This window comes from Neofelis nebulosa, chromosome 4 (assembly GCF_028018385.1).
Source record: "Neofelis nebulosa isolate mNeoNeb1 chromosome 4, mNeoNeb1.pri, whole genome shotgun sequence".
NCBI lineage: Eukaryota > Metazoa > Chordata > Mammalia > Carnivora > Felidae > Neofelis > Neofelis nebulosa.
In genome coordinates this window covers 914,279-930,897 of record NC_080785.1, presented here as the reverse complement: position 1 = coordinate 930,897, position 16,619 = coordinate 914,279, and the positions used below count along the sequence as shown (strand labels likewise).

General features: G+C 49.9%; 1 protein-coding gene across 6 annotated transcripts in view; it reads right to left on the bottom strand.

Moving 5' to 3' along the window:
• Positions 1 to 16,619, bottom strand: part of PTPRN2 (protein tyrosine phosphatase receptor type N2) — an 831,667-nt gene that overhangs the window by 458,453 nt on the left and 356,595 nt on the right. For all 6 annotated transcript variants that reach the window (XM_058723632.1, XM_058723627.1, XM_058723630.1 and 3 more), the window contains one exon: positions 14,713 to 15,092. In XM_058723632.1, coding sequence (XP_058579615.1) covers positions 14,713 to 15,092 — 380 coding nt within the window. The remainder of the gene's footprint in view (positions 1 to 14,712; positions 15,093 to 16,619) is intronic.

The window sequence follows — 16,619 nt, the reverse complement described above, 5'->3', positions numbered from 1 at the left end:
ACACACACACACACACACACACACACACACAGGACTCCTCAGGAAGAGGTGTCTGATGAGACAGTAAGGACTCCCCTGGGCTACACACACACACCTGCACACACACACACACACACACACACACACACACACACACGTGTTCACACACCTGCACATACACGCTTGCACACACACACCACTGCATGCGCACCCCTGCACACACACACCTGCATGCACACAAACCTACACACACTTGCACACACACACACCTATGCGCACATACACCTGTGTGTACATACCTGCACACACCTCTACATACACGCCTGCACACACATCTGCATGCACACACCTGCGCATACACACCTGTAAACACATACCTGCACGTACATGCCTGCACACACACACCTGCACACACCTGTGCACGCACACCTGCACACAAACACACCTATGCACACATACACACCTGCGCACACACCTGTTCACACACCTGTACACAACATACCTGTGCGTGCACACACCTGCACACACACACCTGTGCATACACACTTCCACACATACTTGCACATACACATCTGTACATACACACCTGCACGTGCACACACACACACACACACACACACACAGAGGACTCCTCAGGAAGAGGTGTCTGATGAGACAGTAAGGACTCCCCTGGGCTACACACACACACCTGCACACACACACACACACACACACACACACACACGTGTTCACACACCTGCACATACACGCTTGCACACACACACTACTGCATGCGCACCCCTGCACACACACACCTGCATGCACACAAACCTACACACACTTGCACACACACACCTATGCGCACATATACCTGTGTGTACAAACCTGCGCACACCTCTACATACACGCCTGCACACACACCTGCATGCATACACCTGTGCATACATACCTGTAAACACATACCTGCATGTACATGCCTGCACACACACACCTGCATACACACCTACACACACCTACACATTTGCACGTACACACCTTCATGCACACACACCTGCTCACGCACCCACCCACACCTGTGTGACACACTTGCACACACACCTGCGTGTGCGCAAACCTACACACTTACACATACACACCTGTGCACACATCTGCATACGCACCTACATACACTTGCACATGCACACACACCTGCGCGTGTGCACACATACACACTTGCACATACACACCTGCACATATACCTGCATACACACCTACATACACTTGTGCATGCACACACACCTGTGTGTGCATGCTTGCGTGCGCACACACGCGCACACACACACACACACACACACACACTCACACACACACTGGGCTCCTCAGGAAGAGGAGGTGTCTGATGAGACAGTAAGGACTCCCCCAGGCTGCACATACACACAATGGACTCCCCAGGTGTGCACACACCTGTAGGTACATCGAGAGGGACCTGCATGGGGGCCTGTGCACAAGACAATGGAGTAGGCCTATACATACACACACGCTGACTTACTCACCAGGAGGAGTGCTGGCCCTAAAACCAGTGAGGGTTGTGGTGATGACACACGCTCCTGGATCAACACGACCTGGGCCACCTGCCTGCCCGGTGACTCCCCTTCCTCCCATGACCCTCAGCCCCAGTCGGCCCAGCCACCTCTCCCTCAGTGCCTTGCAGCCCCACACCCACAAGCCACGCCGTGCTTCCTCCCCCTGATCCTGGCCACGAACAAGGCCCCTCTTATTCTAACCGATGGGCCCACAAGGCCCCTCTTTCCCTAAAACCCGCTCTGCTTTGATTCAGAGGCACCCAGCTCACCACTTATTATGGAAGGTCTCTTAATTACTTCACATGTTTTAATCCGATCCCCCTCCACAGACTGCAGACTCCGTGAGGCACAAACCACATCTTCTCCTTTTTTGTACCTCCGAGGCCCACTGCCCCGTGTTGAACATAAACCGACTTCCCAACCAAGTGTGCTACCAGATCCCATGAACTCTGTGCTCCGGTCTCTTTAGAACAAAGGGTGACATGATACGATGGGGAGCCCAGAGGCTCTACTGTGAGTCCCAGCCTCACTTTAGCCTCATGACCATCTCCTGACCCTACATTCTTCACCCCTCAATGCGGAAAATCAACACTTTTCTCCATAACGAGATTATTGAAACCAGCCTCGAAGATAATGATGAAATTCGCCAGCCCAGAATATGTTTCTGAACCCGCCTGCCTCCATGAGTGAGACCTCCACTTACACAGACTGCGTGATGAGCGCCACAGCCCCTCCCACCTCACCAGGGGCCTATGACAATAGAGGGTCCAGTCAATAGTGAGACCAATAAGGTGGTGCCGATTGTGCTCAAAATGAGCATGCAGTTATTTCCAGTTTGTTTTTAAAATACGTGGCCATCACCTGTCATCTCACGGTCTGAACTTCCTCAGAAAGCAGTTGGAGTCAATCTCAAAAATCAATGGACGGATATGGCACATGCAGTTTCACCTGTGTGTCTGTGACAGCCGTCACCCTGATTACCTGGACGCCCGATGCTGTCGCGAGTGAGAGGCACAACAAGCCTTGCCCGCGGCTCGGGTCCTCGCCGCCTGCCTTGACCTTGAGTGGCAGAGAGGGTTTTCAAAAGCTAGCCAGTATCTCCTCTACCGCTTTTCTATTCGGAAGCACGGTGGCATGTTAACACTACCGTGGAGTCATTTTGAAGGCAGATGCCCCTGAGGACCTACTAAATAGGTAAAATAGGGCAAATCTGCGGCATTCAGTCCATTCACGTGTTGGGAAGCCTGTAAGAGAAATGAGAGTATCCCCATTTTCCATGATGGCCTCACGATGCCACACGTAGCACTGTGGACTTCTGCCGTGCCCTGAAATCACCAAAGGAATGAAGGGACAGGTGAAAAGTTAGAAAACCTGAATGCGTTCGATGGGAAGGAAATTGTGGAGAGCCACCCTGAAAAAAAACAGTGAAAATAACTTCCAGGTCGGAAATGTTAGGAGTAGCGGAAGCCCTTGAAGGCGTTCCCTATGCTCGCCACAGTGCTGGGACTCCACACAGCAGTCTTACTTAGCGCTCACATCAGACCCGGGAGGAAGGTGCTGTTGTGAGCCTCATTTTAAAGGAGTGGAGGAGAGCCTGGGTGGCTCAGAAGTTAGGCATCCCATTCTTGGTTTTGGCTCAGGTCACGATCTCATGGTCCATGAGTTGGCGTCCCAAGTCCTGGCTCTGCACTGACAGCACAGAGCCTGCTTAGGATTTTCTCTCTCTCCTCTTTCTCTCTGTCCCCTTCCCAGCTCACACTGTCTCTTTCTCTCTCAAAATAAAATAAAATAAATAAATAAATAGATAGATAGATAGATAGATAGATAAATAAATAAATAAATACATACATACATACATACAAAAATAAAGGAGTAAAAACTGGGACTAGAAAAGTTAAGTTCATGCCCAGGGTCGTGTCACCAGTAAATCCCCAAACCTACATGTTACTCGTCAGTGAGTGTGGCAGACTGTGGGAGAAGTCCAGGTAACGCCTGCATCCTTACCTGTGAAGAGCGGCTGTACCCCTAATTTCTCTATGTCTTATCTTGGTGACAGTGTTACTGTATCTTCCTTCTGGGCCCAGGTGGCCCCGCTAACCAGACGTCTAGGACTCTATGCTCAAGAGTGACTGTTTGCAGCTCTGCTGCTTCACTTCCTGATTTCGGACATTTTCCCATTAACTTGAAGATTTACCAAAGGTAGGGAAACAAATGATTGATGGATTGCAACATGGTATCAGTCAATTTTGATATGAACTTTTTTGATGAGATGATATTTGAAACCAATGGGTAAAATGAGGTTTTCATGGGATTCCCCAATTATTCTAGCTATCCTAACAAACACTGATGTTTGTTCTATTTAAATAATCTTATAAGCTAGTTAGACTTTGGCTAACCCGTAGGAATTCTCCCCACTGCAGAGAAAAGACATTTCTGATGAGGGGAAATGAGAGAGGAGCTGCCACGACTCAAAAACCCCAACTCTGTTTCAGTATCGCCTTTCTTCTGTGCAGAAAAATAAAGCCCAATGTTGTTTGAAGAATGAGTGAATGAGCTCATGGTAATTTGTGCAACCAAACTGAATTGTTCTGACTGCTGAGCCCACAGCCTTCTAAACCATGTGCAGATTCATCAGGAGGTGCCAATAATCCTGAACTACTCTTACTGGTAAAGTTGTTGACAACCACCAACTCTTCACTGGTAAAAAAAAAAAAAATCAATTGGTAAAAAACTGTTGTATTCAAATGACTTGTTGTTTTTAACATCAAGATGAGACTGTATCTCTCACCATAAGTATGATTCTCTAAATTCTTGGGGAAAAAATTGCCAACAGCTTAATACAAATCTAAGTACACAATGTCTTAGAGTTAGTTTTATAAAAAGAATATTGACATCAAAAAAGTAAAATGAGGAAGGTAGTACAAAAATGTAGAGCTTTGTATGCATTCAAAGTTGTTATCAGCTTGAAATAGACTGTTATAAGTGTAAGATATTTTATGTAAGCCTAACAGTAACCACAAAGCAAAAAGCCTATAATACACACACAAAAGAGAAAGAGAAAGAAATCAAAGCATACCACTACAGAAAATCATCAAATCATAAAGGAAGAAAGAGAAAGGAACAAAGGAATCCACAAACAATTAGAAAACAATTTACTAAATGGCAATATGAAGTCCATACTTATCAGTAATTACTTTAAATGTAAATGGATTAAAATCTCCGATCAAAAGACATAGTGTGGCTGAATAGATAGGAAGAAAAGAAAAAAAACAATACCCAACTATATGTGGCCTACAAGAGACTCCCTTCCACTTTATGGGCACTGACAGATTTAAAGTAAAGGCATAAAGAAAGATACTCCATGAAAAGGGAAACCAGAGGAAAGCAAGGGTGGATAAGCTTACGTTAGACAAAACAGACTTTAAGCCAGAAATTGTAACAAAACACAAAAAAGAGTATTATTTAATAATAAAGGGGTCAAATCATCAAGAGGATACAACATTTGTCAGTATTTATGTATCCAACACAGGAGCCCCTAAATACGTAAAGCAAATATTAACATACCTGAAGGGAAAAATAGCAAAGTAATAATAGCAGGGACCACAAGGATCTAACAGATACATAAAGAGCATTCCACCCAACAGCAGCAGAAGACACATTCTTCTTGAGCACATGTGGAACAATCTCCAGGACAAATATATGACAGGCCACACACAAGTCTTAATAAATTTAGTGAGACTGAAATCATACCAAGCATCTTTTACAATCACAATGGTATGAAACAAGAAATCAATTATAAGAATAAAACTGGATGGGGCACCTGGCTGACTCAGTCAGTAGAGGATACAACTCTTGATCTCAGGGTCATGAGTTCAAGCCCGTATTGTTTGTAAAGATTATTTAAACAAATAAAACTTAAAAAAAAAAAAAAAGAAGAAAGCTGGAAGATTCACAAGTATATGGAGATTCAGTGATATGCTCCTGAACAGCCAATGGGTCAAAGATGAAATAAAAAATACCTTGAGACAAATGAAATGGAAATGTGATACCAAAATGTGTGGGATATAGCAACCACAGTTCTAAGAGCAAAGTTTACAGTGACAAATACCGTCATTAAGAAAAAAGAAAGATTGCAAATAATCTAACTTTGCAACTCAAGGGACTAGAAAAAGAAGCATCAATGAAGGCCAAAGTTATCAGAAGGAAGGAAGTGATAAAGATCAGAGCAGAAGTATACGAAATAGAGACTGAAAAGACAATAGAAAAGATAAATGAAACTAAGAGCTGATTTTTTTAAAAGATAAATAAACTAGACAAACCTTAGCTAGACTTACCAAGAAAAAAAAAAAAAGAACTCAAATAAATAAAATCAGAAATAAAAGGGGAAACATTACAACTGGTCATAAGAAACAACTGTGAACAATTATATGCCAACAAACTGGACTACCAAGAAGAAATGATGAATTCCGGAAAACACTCAACTGACCACACTTGAATCATGAAGAAATAAAAAAATCTGAAGACACCAATAACAAGTAAGGAGACTGAATCAGTAAACAACAACCTCCCCAAACCAGATGGCCCCATAGGTGAACGGTACCAAACACACAAAGAAGAATCAATATCAATCTTTCTCAAACTCTTCCAAAAAACAGAAGAGGAGGGAACACTTCCAAGCTCATTTTACAAGGCCAGCATTATCCTGATGTCAATGCCAGACAAGAAAAGCCCACAAGAAAAGAAAGTTATAGGACAATATTCCTGATGAAACATACATGCAAAATTTGTGTTTAGCATAGATTTTAGCAAAACAAATTCAACAATAAATCAAAAGGATCACACACCATGACCAAGTAGGACTTATTCCAAGGACACAAGGATGGGTCTACATCTGCAAATCGATCAACATGGTACGCCACATTAACAAGATGAAGGATAAAAAGTCATGATTATCTCAACAGAGGCAAGAAAAGCACATGACAGAATTCAGCACCCATTCATGATAAGAACTCAACAAAGTGGGTACAGCGGGAAGAGCAGTACAGCCCGCTGGAACCTTGCCAGAGCCCCACTGGTAGAACAGTGGGGATCGTAGCGAACTGTCCAGGCCAGTTCATAGCACAGATGACATTTTGCAAGTCAGCCTCACAGTGCAGAGAGAACAAGGAAAGGGAACGGAGTTGAGGGAATGGCCCAGTGGCTGGCACAACTGCCAGCCAGGGTCCCTCCACCCACTGTGCCGACCTCCCATCGCCTCTTCTCCACTCAGCAGCAGAGGGATCTGGGAGAGTGGGACCCCGACCACAACACTTGCCTGCTTAGTGTTCCCCAGTGGTGTCCCACGTCTGTTGGGGGCAAGGACCCAAATCCTTGTTCGTGCCCTGAGGACACCAGCCTCTCCCACATTTACTGTCCCCACCTTCCCCCAGCCTTATTTCAGCTCCTCCAATGTCCACACCCATCCTGATGCAGGCCCTCTGCATAAGCTATTCTCTTTGGAACACGATTTCCTTCCCACCCACCTGCCCTCTACAGAGCTGCAAGTAACAGCCATACAGGTTGACCTAAAGCTTGAAAGGGATGCCTACATGACCAAAACCTGGGAGAGTGTGCCAGAATTCAGTCACCCGTAGCCAGCTCTTCTAGTAAGACATTATTTTTTTTAAGTCATCATCCGAAGTAAGTTAATACTCCACAACTGAGCTACATTAGGGTACTGCTGTTTTCTACTCTTCCTTTTCCTTCTGGCTTCATTTCCATTTGCAGTTTACTTCTATTTTGACAGTGTAGCAAATCTCTTTTCATATTTTCTCCCTCATTCTTACTCCCTCTCATGTAGGAGTGATATTTAAACTGCTTAACTTAGATTTAAGTCGAAGTTAACTTATAGAGCAGACGACGCTTTTCAAAAATCAATTGCTGTGGTGAGGCTCTGAAGGTCCCTGGGGGGTCCTACTATGGAAACATCACTGAAGAGGAAAAGCAAAGCTTCCCCAACAATTCTAGAAATCTGATACCAAACCAGGCTGTACAAACATAGATGGTGGAGAGGTACAGATGTGACTACAGGATAGGTGACGATGCAGAAGTATGGACACGGGGAGAGAGAGGTGATGCAGCTGAAACATGACACAGATCTGGAGGTTTAAGTGTAGATCAGATGCAGACATAGGGTGTATGTGTAGGCGTAGATGTGGACGTGGGCACAGATGGGCAATTACGTGATTAGACGATGTACATTTTTGGATGCGGGTGTAGATAGATGCAGATCATACAGACATTAGCACAGATCAATGATATAGGTGCAGACCCATAAACAATGATGTAGATGGATACAGACAGACACAGATACAGGCAGATGGTGCAGATGCTGTGTAGACATGTGGGTGTAGGTGCAGGAGTAGACATAGTTGTGGAGACAGGGATTTGTAGCGGCCCTCTTGCATTTCGAGCACATAGGCTGATCCGCAGAGCCAACCTGTGGGAGTCAGACTCTAAGGACAAGCGTGGAGCACACAGAGTGCTAAAGGCCCAGCTTCCAGGCTTGATCAGAGTGGGCTGGGCTTTTCCAATATTTCCTTTTCCTCCCTGCCGCCCACCCCCACCCCCACCCAATCTCACCCTTTGCCAAAACTGAAAGCATCAGATGTGGGAAGGGGCCTCACCACGGTCTGAGACCATTAAAGAGCCCCTTCCTGGCATGGCATCATCTCTTCTGGCATCTTCCAACTGGCTAGACATGGCCAAGCCAACGGAGAAGCCATTGGGTCAAAGAGGCACGAAAATTGCTTTTAATGCCCACCATATTCTCACTTTCATGGTATTTTCTCACTTTGCCCACCACACCAGTTGGAGGTTAGACAGGTCTGAAATGTCCTCCAGTTCTGGAATTCCAGCCAATAAATAGACATCGAAATCCAACACATCGCTCTAACCTCAACAGCAAGATGAAAGTGAGCCTACAGAATCAGAAGCATCGGAGACCACACAGCCAGTGTAAGGTGCGAACCTTATTGGGATCTGAGTCAAAACACCAACAAACAAAGTTCTGACATGGACGTGACAACAGAGCTTAACACGGGCTCGATGTCTGATGCTACTAAGGTGGTATGGTATGTTAAAAGGAAGGATCCTTGTATTTTAAAGCTATTTAACAAAATGTTTCCCAGAGAATGTAAGTGGGATCTATTTGAAAGCAGCATGAGAGATGGGAGTAAATGGGGGTGTGGATGGGACAAGGTTGGGCCTGGGTCATTATCTTCGTGTATGTTCAAAATTCTGCTTTAGAGCAAGACAAAAATCCATCCACTGTCTCATGAAAAATATGCAACTGAACAGCCAGGAAAGCCTGTTGGATGAGGTGCCTGGGGACAAGCCAGGCCTGTGCGCCCAAGACCTTGGGGACATGGTGGGTGTGTCCTAGGACAGCAGCTTGGGCACCTGCAGTGCAGCCGTCCGAGTCCTTCCTGCAGGGAGGGCAGCGGGTGGTGGTGTCTCTGACACAGATGTCAGGGGGAGTTTCTAAACAGAGTCTCCACTGAGAAGCAAACACCTCACTGCCAGTACATTTAAAGAATCCACTCTGTGACTTTGGACCTGTGTTACGGCGTGATCCTCAAACTGCCCTGGGAGGAACCTGCACATCGATTATACCCGCTTTCCTAGAACTTACGAAAAGCCCCCTCCTGGTGATTCCTGGACTGGCTGACGAGCTAATGTTTCCGCTGCTCCAGAAGCCCCGCCACACCCTGGGCAGCCCCTCCCGGGAGAAGCGTGACGGCTGTGTGTGACACTGTGACAGCTGGTTTCCCGGTGGCCGCCCGGGGAGATCCTCACCCCTTGGGAGGTGGTGGAGAAGATGGTACTGGTGCCACCTCAGGCGTGGGCCACTGGAGACGGTGGCTGTGCCAGAGTGCAGAACAAGAGGAGGGGGCCGTGGCGGTGGGCCCGGGGGCACAGCAAGGGCAGCATCTCGAGGACGAGAAGGCTGGGAATGTTTCGGGAAGAATGGAGCGGCCTCAGATGACCTGTGCCTCGGGTGGGGCCAGACCGGGGAGGCGGCTGCTTCCGTAGCACCAGGCAGAGGTAATGAGAGGGAGGGCGGGCACCCGGGAGCCACTGAATTTGGGCAGACGGAAGTTCATGGCTGGCAGGAGGAGTCAGGATGAGAGGTTTATAGGAAAAACCAGGGTTCTGAGATTCTTTAATTCACAGGCTTGAGGACCCACTCAGCCGAAGCCATTTGCTCCTTCTCTCAATACAGCAGATGCCTGGGTTCTGTGGCTCCCACTGCTCACGTGCACACGTTTCCCTCACCTGAACTTCAGAACGACCCATCACTTACATGGAGACCTTTGCTGTACTGAGACCCCTGCGCATAGTAGGTGCCCAGTAAGTATGCACTGAACGTCACAGGCCCAGGCACCAAAACCGGACAAGCCAGAGCAGGGCCACCGTCTGGGGCTCAGAGACCACCGTTTGCCCTCCTTCTCATGGGCATTCCCTACAACTAACAACTCCGCAGTAGGGGACTTTAGGTTTGGAAGCTGGTCTCCTTGTTTACCAGAGGAGCAAATGTGACTATTTGCACCGATGGCCATATCCCAAACTAAACTCTTCTCAGATGAAAATGAATGCGTCACACCACACACAGTCTTCTGAGATGAATCAATGGGATGCGTGGTGACACGGCGGGGACTCGTCATGTTCAGGAGAGACCCTGGACAGGATGGCAGCTGTATCTCCTGAAGAAAACGTTAGACCACACCATGGGAGACAGGGTCTGAAGCTAGAACAGAACGAACAAAACCCACAGACAGCCCCACCGCGGAATCTGTCCACGACACCGTTAAGATTTCTTTTCTCCCGCAAGGAAGGAAAAAACAGGAAACGATACCAGCCCCCATGCCTTCTCCGTGTCCACGCCTGCGTTCCTCACAAGCACCGCGGGCCCCACGGCCCTGGCTCAGCTCTGAGGGGCTTCGCGGGCAGCCCGGGGTCCCTGTGCAGACAGGGAGGATGACTGCTTACTGGTGACCCTTCCTCTCCCACCATGTCATCCCGAGGACACGGGTTGTTACACTTGCGTGTTAGTGATGGGAAAGGCAATGTCCTCCCAGGAAGGCCCTAAAAATAACAGAGTAACCTGATTCTCAGTGCAGAGAGTGGCAGGAAGGGAGGCCTCCTCTGGCTGCCACACAGGGACTGAGGCCTGACTTCCGAACTTCCTTCCAGGCTTTGGTTCCCACAACCCTCACGGCCAGCCAGCGGACAAAGGGTAGGACCGGGCCTGAGGTCTGGCTGAGACCCCGTCAGTGGCGCAGCTGGGGCTGCCCGTGAAGCAGGTAGTGACACGGATGACGCGTGAGCCTCTAGAACACCATCGGAGTGTCACTGATGGGCCTGTCCAAGGGAAGAGTTTTGTGGGAAGAAAACACTGCAGAAAACCCACAACCACCTGCCTCTTTGAGAACACGGACGGGAGTCCGAGACCATTCCCAGCCCCGCTCTCTCCGAGCCTCACCGAGGCCTCTGCACTCCACCCCTTCTCCCTTGGACCGAAGCTCCGGTATTCCATGGCTCTGCCAGGGGTACCCGTGTTCTCTGCGCTCACTGCAGCTGGGCTAATACCACCCAGCACGTGGACCTGCTCCAGAGCGTCCGCACTCTGCCCCGTGCGGCTCCCACCCTGACAGCTGGGCCCTGTGGGCCATCTTCACCCCGCGGGGGCTGGAGAGCAGGAGCAGGTGTTCTGGGTGCCTCCATGTGGGAGCGCTGGGCTCTCGGCGGTCCTCATGCAAGCTGCCCACTGCCTGTGGAGCAGCGCTGCCCTACATGGCATCCCTGTCTCCCTACCAGCCTGGTGGCCGCTCGACCTCTTCCTCTCAGCCTCCAATGCACTCGCTTCCCTAAAGCCAGTCTCGTCAGATGTCCTTGTGCAGGGACACACCAAACAGCAGGGCATTTATAAGACGCGCACCCCAGCAGAGCCACGTGCTCTTAAGCATTTATTTACCAGACGTAAAGCACGGGTCTCTTGGCTTCAAGATCACCTTCTGTGTGCCCTCTCTTCCAAACTTGGAACACGTGGAAACTCACCTTTGAAGGGCAGGGAACTTGGAACACTTGGAAACTCACCCTTGAGGGACAGGGACAGGAATCTTGACCTTTGTCCAGTCTCGAATGGTCCACCCAGGGAGTAAAGAGCGTGACAATGTAAACAGCAAAGGACGAGATGGAACCGTGCCCATCAGAAAATGCAGGAGACAGAGGAGAGCGAGGCTAAGCCCTGTACCCACGTCTGAATGGGAGGACACGGCAGTGAGCAGGGGAGACGTGTCATGGGTCACATTCTTCCTCCTTCTTATGGGACAATCAGGTATACAGACGTCTTTGTCTTTTAAGAATGGCATCAGATTCTTGTCAATTAATTGCTCATCTATTAAGCCTGAAGCTGAGATCTGGTGAAATCTTGCCCTAGAGAATCTCAAATTACCAATTAATCTGATAAGAGAGGCAGAAATCTCAATCTCTCGCTACAGAAGGGAGGGAGCATAAGCCCGTGGTGACAAACAGAAAGAACTATTGATATAAAGTTTTATCTGCACCATATATCTTCCATCCAATTGAGGCAGCAAAAGAAAAAGGGAAATGGGCCACGATAATGATTTTTCCTCTAACCCATGCTTGTAGCAGGTGAACGTTCAAGTCCGAAAGGTCTGGCCCAGGAAAGCGCTACAGAAAAACAAACTTCGAATGCAAAGAAAAAGCCGGCCCTGACAGTGGCTTCGTCTTCCACCGGAAAGTCAGAAAGCAAGAGGAAACGCCGACTGGAGAGGTCTCTCTTCTACAGGAACGCTGGCCTCGCACACACCACGGTCATTTCCCTCCAAGGGTCACCCTGAGGCAGAGAACCGTAGCAAGGATCGCCCTGCTCTAAAGGCACCGCCCTCTGCTGTTCATGGTGGCACAAGGCTGCCGCTCAGAAGAGTCTTTCCGAGGATGACAGTCCCTTTCCCAGCCCCCTCGTGCTGCAGCTGAGACCCCGGACCCCAGACACGAGAGCAGCGGCCACTTTCCCTGCGAGCAACTTCATCTCATGCTGGGAACGTGCCCTTATTCTACCCGGTCCTGCCGGCAAGAAAGAAGGCCACAGCACAGCCGTGCAGGAACCCATGGTAATCACACACACACACACACACACACACACACACACACACACGTGCACACACACGCGCGCACACGTGTGCACACGACATACACATGACACACAGATACACACAGATGAATACAGACAACACACACACACATGCACACATGTGCACAGGGCATACACACAACACACAGATGAATACGGACAACACGCATGCCCACATGTGCACACGACATACACATGACACACACAGACACACAGATGAATACAGACCATACGCACACACATGTGCACATGACAGACACACGACACACAGATACACACAGATGAATACGGACAACACGCACACTCACACGTGCACATGACATATACATCACACACACAGACATACATAGATATACAGATGAATAGAGACAACACATATACACATACACACACACACACCACATCAGTGTTTCCCAAAGGAGGGAAAACTCCACAGATTTGGACAGTCTAGAATAAGTAACTGTTGTCCAAACGGTTTGCTTCACAAAGGAACCGAGGAGGTGCCCTGCCTTTGTTGGAACAACACGGAGCTGAGCCTCCAGCAGGGCGTCGTGTTCAAGTTCCCATCTGAGCTTCTCTGTAAGACGATTCTAAAGACCACGCTCACTGAGAGTTCGCGTTCTAGGACACGGAGCCTGACCACAGAGGTGGACACATGGAGCTCACCATCCAGGCAAAGAGGGCAGAAATGGGAGGCCGCGTCTCAATAAAAAAGTACTTGAGAAAACGAGTCGATACTCTGATGCAAACTTGAAGTGTCAGCTGCTGAGGACTTCTCTAAAAAACAAGTAAAAGCACTATCTACAGCTCGAAAGAATCTTGGGTTTCGAGCTGGCTTTGATACACGGTCTGCGGTTTGCGCTCAAAATGAAATAGCTTCTGCCCCATCGTGTTAGACAACTATTGCTAACTGATGAAATTTGCTACCTACAGTATAGCAACTCCTGAAACAAGCTGGTGGAGTGAACTTAGTTGGGAGGTGTGGGCACAGAAAGAAGGCGTGCAGGACCAGGCTGAGAAACGGCACGGACCGTGAGCGGCCCTCCCACACTGCGTGCGACCGATGGCACGGCCCGTGAGCGGCCCCTCCCGCACTGCGTGCGACCGACGGCACGGCCCGTGAGCGGCCCCTCCCGCACTGCGTGCGACCGACGGCACGGCCCTTGAGCGGCCCCTCCCGCACTGCGTGCCACCGACGGCACGGCCCTTGAGCGGCCCCTCCCTCACTGCGTGCCACCGACGGCACGGCCCGTGAGCGGCCCCTCCCGCACTGCGTGCGACCACTGAAACGGGGGCAACTTCTGAATTCATAATGAAGAAACGCCTGAACAGTGAACACTATAACGCAACAGCAAAATCATATGTGGGCAGGACTGCACACACATCTGCACACACGTGCACACACACCTGTGTGCACATGGCCAGCCACATACTTCCATTACTTGAAGAAGACACAACGGTTTCACAAAGCACAGCGTCAAAAGCCAGGGTCATTGGTGTGATGACCTGAAAATGGGGCGGCCCGGGTGTCACCCGCCGGGTACACACTGTGGGCACGGGGCCCCTCGATATGTGCGGGTCAGAAAGGGGAGAAGGAAGGGCACCCGTCCCTAAGGCCGTGTCTTCCCCTCTGAAGGAGGACGCATGCCCCAAGACCTGGACTACTTTTCTGGAGTCTCAATCGGCAAGGAGGCCGCACAAGCACAGGTGCGGGTCCCACCCGCTCCCCGGGGGCCGCTGCGTCCACGTGCCCCGTGGTCTGGGCTGCGGGTCGGAGGGCCGAAGGGCTCTGTTTTGTGGAGAACGGCCCGGAAGCTCAGGCCCCTGGGTCAGAACACCGGGTGACCGACAAGCTGGCTGCCGGCCGGCCTCCCGCCCCCGAGGCACCAGGAATGCCTCCTCCTGTGTCTCTGGGCAAAGACGGGCAGGGTGAGGGCACCCCCACTCCACCCACCCAATGAGCGCCGGGGGCGGAACACCAGGGCCTCTACTCACTCGGTCCCGGTCACAATGTAGCCGTGGTCCTCCTGGGAAGGCTTGACCTCCAGCCGCAGGCCTTCTGTGGGGCGTCCCTGGGCTCCCGCCGTGAGGTGGGCGTCTTCCTGCGAGGGCCGGGGAACCCAGGGCCGGAACTCGCCGAAGCCGCCCGTGCCGGGCTCTGCGGGAGGCGGCCTCTGCAGCCGCTCCTTGGAGTAGGTCTGACTCCTCACGTCCTCCACCCCGGCGCTCTCCTCCTCCCAAGTCGGGGGGGCCTCGGCGGCCTCTGATTTCTTTGCCTCCATTTTGAAGGGCTCCGAAAGAGGGGGTACGGCAGGAGAGAGTTGGGACCCAGGGTCCGGCAGGCGGTCCCCAAGTTCGAGGCTCAAACGACTGACCTGGCAGAAAGGAGGCTCCGTGAGATGAAGTTTAGGGGGACGGGCGGGTAGCCGCAGGCAGGGGAAGGAGCAGTTCTGTCACAGCTGCACTCAGACATCCGGTCAGCCAGGGCAGGACGAGGGCCGCGCACATCAGCATCACTCACGGGGAGTGAGTGCATCTGTCTCTGTCTCTCTGTCTCCGGTTCACTTTCTCCGTCTTGGTCTCTTTCTCTCTCTGTCTCTCTGTCTCTGTCTCTGTGTCTGTCTGTCTCTGTCTCTGGTTGTCTTTCTCGCTCTCTCACATACACATACACCTTCCTCAAGAATCTGACTTTATAAAGTCAGCGTAGGTGTTTGGCATCTGAAGTTTTAAAGAGAGCGCACGTGGATTCTGAGACCCCATCCTACCCCTCTGGAAACAGCGGGCCTCTGACCATGACATTACTATTTGCATCTACTGAGCTCTTACGATGCACAAAGGCTCTCTCTCAGACACCTGGTCTGCGTGAACCCCCCGAGTCCTCACGATGTCATGCTCGTCCCCATTTCACAGGGAAGTGGAGACACCAGGGCCAAGCAGTCACAGGGACACGTGATTGCACCCTCACACCCTCTGAGGGACCCTGGGTCGTCATATGCAAAGGCTTGCCCGTCCTGACCCCCGTTTCCTGGACAAGAGGGCCCTCAGAACCACTTAATTGACATCTCGCTATGAACACCATCTTACACACACAGGGCTGGTTATAGGCCAGACACCGTGCTCAACGATCTGTGCACATTTGCTCATTTAATTGTCACCCCAGCCTGTGAGCACAGGCCTAGTTTTACCTCTAATCCGTAGACTCCGAGGCCTACAGAGGTTAATAATTTGCCCAAGATCACTGAGGCACTGATTGGCAGATCCAGAATTTGAGTGCAGCTCTAACTGATGTCAGGGATGCCACCGCTGGACCACACTGCCCTCTCAGACTCCGGCCTGCTTCCAAGGGAAGCGAATGGTCACTCCTGCTGCTGGGGCACACGAAGTGCACGCCCAGGGCACCTCCTCCTGCATACGAGAGCAAGAGACCCCTGCTCATTCTGCAAGGTATTTCCTTTTTCCGCATGAAATCACATCCCCGGGATTATACCGGATGGAAAAAGGAAAAGTGAATTTACTTTACACTTTCCATTCTCTTCTTAACTAAAAACCGTACATGATGTTTTTCCTTTTGTGTTTTGAAATATGTAAAGAAAATAGTATCTTGGTAAAAACATTTGCTCGAATCTGGATCCTGAATGGTGGCTGTACATAGCATTTCAGTTACTAAGTAGGATGGAACACTCTCCTCAGGCTTTTGAAGGAAAGAGAATTAGGTTTCTGCTTAAACTGTGTTCCGTGAGAAGAGGAAACAAAAGATATTAATAAATAAGAGCTCAGAAAATACAACACTCAATACCCATTTGGAAAAAAGTTGCTTGGAAACATACCCCAGGTAACAGAGAAATGAATCAAAATTCAACTTGTTTAGGATGGAAAGGTAGGGTATAAGGACCCTGGGGTCT